The 8,930-nt window shown below is 34.4% G+C and overlaps 1 protein-coding gene across 2 annotated transcripts in view; it reads right to left on the bottom strand.

Annotated features, from left to right (window-relative positions):
* Nucleotides 1-8,930, bottom strand: part of PUS10 (pseudouridylate synthase 10) — a 64,593-nt gene that overhangs the window by 29,679 nt on the left and 25,984 nt on the right. For both annotated transcript variants that reach the window (XM_006778570.2, XM_015557936.1), the window contains exons 5-8: nucleotides 7,137-7,171; nucleotides 3,390-3,501; nucleotides 1,196-1,257; nucleotides 654-699 (exon numbers count right to left, since the gene is read on the bottom strand). In XM_006778570.2, the coding sequence (XP_006778633.1) occupies nucleotides 654-699; nucleotides 1,196-1,257; nucleotides 3,390-3,501; nucleotides 7,137-7,171 (255 nt within the window). The remainder of the gene's footprint in view (nucleotides 1-653; nucleotides 700-1,195; nucleotides 1,258-3,389; nucleotides 3,502-7,136; nucleotides 7,172-8,930) is intronic.

Raw genomic sequence — 8,930 nt, 5'->3', positions numbered from 1 at the left:
GCCTGAGCCTGCACAAAGCCAGCTAAGTAATGGGACATGAAAGTTTGCCAATACCATGCCATGCCATTCTATCCTGGCATCATAGAAAGTAAAAGTAAATGCCAACTAATTTGCTCATTAACATGAAGACCAGCTCACATCAGACAGTAAAGGGGAGTTTGAATAATATGCCCATTTTGCAAATGTAGCTTGAAAGAATCTTTATTAATTCCGTACAATAAAATAATTTACTTTGGATTATATTTTTGAAAACACCAATTGCTAGAAAATAGATTTTAGACAAAAGTTTGGAATGCTCTTCAATTTACCATAGACTTTCCCAAATGATATCATTTTGGGAATTAAAATCTATACGTTCAAATTTTCCCAAATGGTTAACAGAAACATCATTGAAACCCGGGTTCTAAATTCAACAAGAGGGTAACAACTCAGATGATAACACAACCGTGAGTGCGGTTATGACTTCCTAGACAGAGGCACAGGTGCTGAGAGCTGAAAAAATAAATAAGTAAACATAGCAAATGGAAAGATTTAAAGACTTGATTCTTAGTAAAATAGATTGCCACATTACTATTGCATACCTTTTTTTTTTTTTAATTTGAATAATCAGCTCAGACAAAACTCACTAAAGAATAAGAACCAGGCACCCTTACCTGTTTGTTTTTGGCTGGCTTGAAGCAATCCGGGCATACTGCACGTCTACGTAAAATTCAAGTTATTGTAAAAGGTTAATGAGTTTATTTTGCTGTGAATATAAATCAAACGTATTTTATTCAACATGGCTGCTAAACTCAGGATATCAGGAGCAGACAAAATAAATCCCTATACAAGCTGCATTGGTCCCAGGAGTGGGGAATGTCCAGTCTGTGGCCTGTGAAATCATTTGGTCTGGCCCTGCCAAGGCATTAGGGGTGAGTTAGTTAAATGTCTGACCAAATACAGCAGGCTAATTTTTAAGTTGATAATTTTGTAAAGCCCGCAAATGATGTTATAAATATCCAAATGGCCCTTGGCAGAAAAAAAAGGTTCCCCATCCCTGGCTGAACTTTACATTAGAGAGAGCACATTTTAAACCTACTAAGACATGACGAGTTCTGATATACTCATTAGAAAAAGGAGCAATACTATTTTCATGAAAACCAAAAAGCATTAACAATGTTATACCATTGACATTGTTGTTTACGCGGCAACTTACAGGAAGTGGCAATCCTCCACTGTTTCTGGGTGAGCAAAGACCACACTCACTTCAAACAAGCTCTAAAAATTATAAAAGACAGTTTAAAAATGAGCAAAAGGAAACCAACATCTAACAACTTATGAATGGAAATAGAAATGAACTCTCACAGGTTGGCTCAGAAAAAGAGTGACAAGGAAAACGGGAAATACTACTATTTTCAAATCGGCTTGTACACAGAGCAGTTGTAGAGGAAATTGTCTTTTTTCTTTTTTTAACTCCTAAAGTTCAACCACTAGTGATCCTACCAAAAAACAAGTTTGAAAGAAATTTTAAAATAAATGTTTCTGACTTTTAAATGTTTTTAATGTTTCTTCACATTTTGTACATATACATTAGGTGTGAAGATGAATGAGAATTCAGGGAATTGGGAAGAGAGAACTGAAAGAAATGAAGAATTATTCCAGGCAATACGAGGATTAGAATTATTAGCAAAGGAAAAAGCACTTTATTTACATGCTTAAAAACTGTGTATGAGGCTTTTTAAAGGTGTTCAAACTTCTTAATAAGTTTGAGTTTTAAAAGAGAGATCTTAATTTTTTCTTATTACAAAAGCAATACATACAAATTGTAAAATGATCAAATACAGGGCAGGTTTTCAATCCCACTCCACTGAGTGGATAGAACCAGGAATAGTTTGGTGTGTTTCCTTCAAAGCCTTCTTATAAATATAGACATAAATGTACAGTATATACTTCTTGGGACAGTAAACATACATTTGTATAACTGCTTCATGAATATTATGTCATGGACATCTTTTCAACTCTAGGGGCTGTTGGATATTTTATTTGTAGTAAGTTTTTCTGGTATTAAAAAAAATGCTAAAATAAACATCCTTGTACACACAAGAAAGCACAATTTCATACTTTGTGTACATTGACCATGGAGAATATATAACATTCCACATTGAGAAAAATATATGAATGTCATACCATGCAACAATCTTACCTTTTTTATTGAGTACTATATTACAGATTGCATAGGACTGTCAGCAAGCCGATTAACTACTCTAGAATCACAATAGTTGGTTTTTTCCTCTCTATTCTAATCTACCAAATAAAAATAAGATTACAACACATTTTTTTACTCAAAAAAACTTCAGTCCTTCTGAATCTATTAGAACATTTTTCTATCTCTTGTTTTCTATTTTTGGGTCTGAGTCAACATATAAGAAATCATTTGTGCTTCAAAAATAAAACTTGAGGTAAAAAATATTTTTTGTCAATGACTTCTTTAATTTCCAAAGTACTTTCATTACCTCATTTCCTCTTCATGCTATCTGTGGGTTTTATTTTCTATTCTCTCAGTATTCAGTTTAAAGGGCAGTCAGAGTTTATTCTCACTAACTGAGAGAAATAGAGCTATACAATTCAGAACAGTAAATTTTTAAAAAATATTTAGGTTTGAAAAATGGTTTTCTGATTTTACTTGCATGAGTGTGTGTCTGATATTCAGGGAATTTTCTTCAAGCAAAATGACCAAGCAATGAGGCCATACTCTTACAATTTAATTTAAATGAGCTGGGAATATGTCCTGTTTCCACATCTTGAAACTTGTTTAGCTCTTCCCCCAAATTCAATCCATTCTAGAGACTGAGGCAAGGTCGGCTCTGGAATAGGGAGATGGTTAAGTGTTTGGTTTTCCAAGGCAGTCTCTGCATAAGATCCAACAGAGGGATTTAAAATAGCCACAAGGCAACAGACTAAGCCCAGGCTCACCGTAGTTGAGAGGATTCTGTCTGCATATTTGAAAACAAGATTAGCCACAGATAACAAAATTTAAAAAGTCTAGAGTGGATGTTATACTCGCTCAGTTATTTATATATTGCTTTGTGTCAGTAAATTCATCCCTACAATTAAAATATAAGTACATTAAAGGCTTAGATTCATTTCTAACCTCTTAAGGTCAATTAGGATACACTGCACCTGTTACACTCATAAGTGTCTTGGATCACAAAGAAGTCTTCAAAAAAAGAAAGAAAGAAAAAACTTTAACCTCAATTTAAGACTGTTAAAAATTATCATTTTAAAGGCTTAAAAATCCTTCATTGTATTATTTAAAGAGAATATTCTCTTGGCTAACCAAAACTGTACCATAAAATGAAGTAAAATTGGTGAAACCAGAGAACATAATAACAATGCTGATGACCCAATACCTTTCCATCAATGGGAACACCCAGTTCCTCTGAAAACAGGGGGTGAGTTATCCATTTGTAGGCTTCTTTTAGCTGAACTATGTCATTTCTTCCCAGTGACAGACTCTGCTTTCTGAATAACATAAAATTAATTCACTGACATGAAAAACTTCACTTTTTCTACTAAAGGCAAGAGTTTATGCAATTATTTAAAAAATATTTATTAAGTGCCTCCTATGTCCCAGGCACTATTTTACACATTAGATAAAACACAGAAAACAAAGCAGACAAAAATTCATGAGCTCATGGGCCTTATACTCCAGTAAAATCAAGAAGCTGCTTTTTTTTTTTTTAATGGCATAAAGACACTGTATAATGTTTCAGAGACAAAGGTGTACTAATGAGCTAGAATTGTCAGATTCCAGAATTTATACATCAGAAGACAGAAAGATGGGATAGAGAGGATTGTTTATTGTTCAGAAACTACAAAACTGCACATTACAATAATCTCATCCAGACTAAACTGTTTGCATCAATACTATTCCTGATAATAGGGCTTACTTTTGGGAAATATATGTAAAAGCTGTACTTTTTTCTTTACTGCTGAAGAAGAAATATTAAATCCTAAAGTGTCAATGTTCTGAAATACTCATCATCTTAATATCAGATAAATGTCTGAATAAAAATCTGACATTCCCCCAAAATCTACTATGAGCCAATAAACAGGTTTGGGGAAGTCCCAATTATGGTTTCTAGCCTTTGGTTTGTAAACTAGAATTGTGAGAGAAAGGAACTGAGGTAAGAGGAAAGAAAAACATGGTATGATATTATTAAAACTGCTCTACTCTGCTGAGAACACTGCAGTATCACTAATAAAGTAACAGGCCCACACCAGTCATATAATTAAAGCTTCAAATCAGTCTTATGGCTATTCACAGGGCTACTTTTAACGAAGGAGATATTAAGGACCAACTTGTGACTCATTTATTTAAATGTCTAATTTTCACTGATATATCCTGTCCAAGTAACTCAGTTGGTGTCATCCTGATACACCAAGGTTTGTGGGTTCGATCGCCAGTGAGGGCATATATAAGAATCAACCAATAAATGCATAAGTGGAACAACAAATTGATGTTTCTCTCTCTAAAAATCAATTTAAAATTTTTTAATTGACAAAAATTAATTTTCACTGATAGAAATGACTACTTATAGTCAGTGTTTATTATAATTTAATTCTTCAAGACCTAAAGACACTACTAAGCGAAGGTAGAAAACAAGACCGTAATTTAGCTAATGGCTAAATTTAATCAATTGTTAAAAAATAAATATACATTCAAGAACTTATTCAAGCACTAAGTATTTGAGCTTCGTAAACTGTTTCTAATTTTCTAAATAACAAAAAAAATTAGGTCTTTTTAAAAACTATCTTGATATTATATCAATAGTTTAATGATATTTCCATTAAAAAAGCATCACAATTGAAAGGTGAATAATAAATGAGAATGCATTTTTAAAGGATAAAAAGTTGAAACAGCAAACATAACAATGGAAAACTATTTAAAAATTGCTTAGACTCTAAAGTACAATGGGTTGCGGCAAAAGTCAATCCTAAAAACATTACTCAATGTGTAGTTAAGAAAACTGGTATTTTAAATCCCTCATAGTCTTTGAAGTATATTTAGAGCTTCTCAGTCAAGTTAAAAAACTTCAACTATATGCATGTTTTTCTTCCAGATCAAAGAGCTTGGGGAATGAGTTGGAAACCTTACCCTTATGCAAATATTTAAAATGCCAGATTTTCAATCCTGTAAGTTGAATGTGGCTAATGACTTTTTTAATATGATGTAGGTAGACGTTTTTACAGAGGCCCCTCGCATATGCTTGAAAGTCCTTTAGAGGAATTAGTATAATACCAAATTCAGTCCCAATTTAGTACTTAGTAACCACATTTCCCTCCTCTATCAGGTAACTACTGATGAGGATGTCAATTGCAATCACTTTTGCTATAGATATAACATGACAACCAACTAGATCAAAGAATCCAACACAATTTTTTCTAAATTCCTTGAGTCAATTCTACAATGGCAATTCTTTCACAATCTTTTGAACATAAAAAGACTTAGGGACACTAAGAATAAAAATTAGTGCTCTTTCTATATTTTTCCTGTCTCAGAAACCCTACATTGAATGCAATCTTTCGGAAGAACTCATAAACTTAGTTTAAAATCCTTCAATAAGAAATAATACCAACTCACAAGCAATGTGGATGGACTCTGGAAAATTCAGAAAATAGCAGGAAATAGTGTAGCTCTGATTACACTAAACACTTTCTCAAATACAGTATCAAGTTTTATTATGCCAGAATCACAAGCATTTGAGACTAATCTAACATAACCTAACCGAACTCCAAAACCTTTGATAAATATGTGGTTATTGCCCCCTGAAAACTGTAGATGTGAAATATTTTTAAAAACCAACTACTGGCTGAAACCGGTTTGGCTCAGTGGATAGAGCGTCGGCCTGTGGACTGAAAGGTCCCGGGTTCGATTCCGGTCAAGGGCATGTACCTGGGTTGCGGGCACATCCCCAGTAGGAGATGTGCAGGAGGCAGCTGATCGATGTTTCTCTCTCATCGATGTTTCTAGCTCTCTATCTCTCTCCCTTCCTCTCTGTAATAAATCAATAAAATATATTTTTTAAAAAAACCCAACTACTTCTTAAATAAATTACTTAACCAAATTCAAGATTTTAATACAGAAATCTGTACTTCTCTCTGAACTTTTCTCTCCAGAGTACACAGAAAACCTCTAGCAGTCACATGGCCTTTTTTATATTAGTCTAAAAATTTCAGTGTTAAAATCCGAAAAGCTCTGGAAAATGAAAGATTTTTTTCCTTAGTTCAGTGAATTGAACATGTGAGACTGTTCAGAGACTTTGTTTCTGAAACTTAGTGTGAATATTCATATGTTTCACTGTAGAAGTATTAATGTTTGATTATACCAGTGGTTCTCAACCTTCTGGCCCTTTAAATACAGTTCCTCATGTTGTGACCCAACCATAAAATTATTTTCGTTGCTACTTCATAACTGTAATGTTGCAACTGTTGTGAATCGTAATGTAAATATCTGATATGCAGGATGGTCTTAGGCGACCCCTGTGAAAGGGTCATTCGACCGCCAAAGGGGTTGCGACCCACAGGTTGAGAACCGATGGATTATACAGTAGCAACCCAGACCCTAGAAGGGAAGGTATGTTATATATGGTATTTAACACCATATTACATTTTCAAAATCTAAAAATTTCTAAATTCCACAACACATTTGGCCTTGAAGGGTTTCCGATGAAGGACTGTGGACCTGTTTTCTATGTCTCATCTATGTATAAACTCACTATTGTTCTGCCTTAACTAGGATTTTGCTTTGTATCTTTTATAGCATAATTAGTTTCATAAATTAGTTTCTAAAATCAGTATAAAATTTATTCTTTTAAAATAACTTGCCAAACTACATTATATAAGTGGCCAATGAATATAAAGTATGTATTTACATTCATGTTAAAGCTACAAAAAAAATCTGCTAATGTTATGCAAATAAACCAATTAAACAAGGTTGACATCTAAATTTATACAATGAAAATTTTCTTTGTGCCAAATTCTCTAGTAGCCAGTGAACTCACTCTAAAAAAAAACATAGTGGTAGTAAAAGTCCTTTAAGAATTAGGTAGCTTATATTTAAATGGTGGTAAAAATTCCCTACCTAAATTACTTACCCCATTTCCTGTTTTACCAGCAACCATGCAGCATGCTGTAGGCAATTTAGTCACACCCAGAAAGAAAAGGGGAAAAAATGTTTATTGAAATTCAGTTCCAATATCATTACAAAAGCGCTTAACTAATTTGCTAATCAAACTCCCCTCTTTGGGAGAGAAGGTAGTGTTCAGAAATGTGGCAGTGATCTCAACCTCATATAAAATCAGAAATGAGATTAAGAAGCCACTTTGCAACGTTGCTGGCTGTGGCCTAGGAATTCAACAGGGGTATCCCCCAACCTCCTACAGATTTCTATTTCTTATTAATGAGGTACAAGTGTTTTTTGACATGGGTAGCTTACATTTTTTTCTTAAAGTATCTTACTATTGCATAGGGAAAGGCCCAAAGTGACTGAGTACATGCTCTGTCCCTAATGCACAGAATTGAAGGCTCGGTTTTGTTTTTGTTTTCTGATAGGGCCAACACAGTTTTAATTATGCCTAATGTTACGCATGTATGTGTTGAGGAGTCAAGGGTCCTCCTGTATGTAACTCACTCTGGAATACAAGAAAAACTAATGTGGATGGTAGATAAATTGATGGATAGATATACAAAAAAGCAAATACAGAAAAACCATAACAACTGAAGAATCCAGGTGGGTATATGGGTGTCCATTCTTTCCACTTTATTATATGTTTGAACATTCTCATAATAAGATGTTAGGGAGAATGTTCTGGGGAGGATTAATAGAACACTGAAAAAATTGCTAAAATCACATTCACAATCAGGGTCATTATGAGGATTCAAGGAAATTCATGTAAAATGCTTTTTTTTTATGGTCTAAAGTTTTACATATGTCTCTTTTTCCCCCCAATTGTAAAATGCTTTACACCAGTGGTTCTCAACCTTCCTAATGCCGTGACCCTTTAATACAGTTCTTCATGTTGTGGTGCCCCCCAATTTCATTGTTACAAATTGAACATAATTAAAGCATAGTGATTAATCACAAAAACAAAATGTAATTATATATGTGTTTTTTGATGGTCTTCGTTCGACCCCCAAAGGGGTCGTGACCCACAGGTTGAGAACCGCTGCTTTACATGGTATGTGTGTGACAGTAAGATTTCTCCGTTTGCCATTAGACTACCATAGCTTTCACCTTAAAAAAAAAAGGTAATGACACGTGCTGCCTCAGTATACAGCATTTTGTGAAGATGACACAAGCACAAGTAAGACGATAAAATGCCATATGCAGTCTCTATCACTGGCCAATCATTATCACTCACATCCACCTCAAAACCTAGTTATATCTATAGATCTATCAATCTATCTTATCTATCCACCTACACACACACAGACACACACTCACTGTGGCTCATATGTAGAACCCTGTCCTTTTAAACTTCAGTAAGGCACTAGATACTTCTAAAGACTTACAATCATTTGGAAACATTAGGTGCATTACTTCCTTTGGACATGAACTAAACAGAATAATCACTAGCTAGGTGAGAAGGAGAACTGTTCCCAGTGCCAAACTGTCTCATCAGTGCCTTCGGATCTGATAGTTTCTTTACCTTGTTAGCTCAACCTAATACCATGTGTAGTACTACAGACCCCCTCCATCTCTCCTTCCATTTACTCAGGACCTCTTTGAAAGTGTATGGGCATGGTATAGTATACATATCACTAGCGGTCAGAGACCCTCCGATCCCAAACTGCTCTACTACAGGTAGTTCTGAAATCTCCCTCATCAATGGAATCTCTTCGGTATCTGAGCTTTAGGGAACTATCTTACCTGCCCCCACCTTAAGGGG

This window comes from Myotis davidii, unplaced genomic scaffold, assembly GCF_000327345.1.
Source record: "Myotis davidii unplaced genomic scaffold, ASM32734v1 scaffold6, whole genome shotgun sequence".
Classification (NCBI taxonomy): Eukaryota; Metazoa; Chordata; class Mammalia; order Chiroptera; family Vespertilionidae; genus Myotis; species Myotis davidii.
The sequence above is the reverse complement of the archived record's forward strand: the minus strand, read 5'-3'. Positions and strand labels throughout refer to the sequence as shown.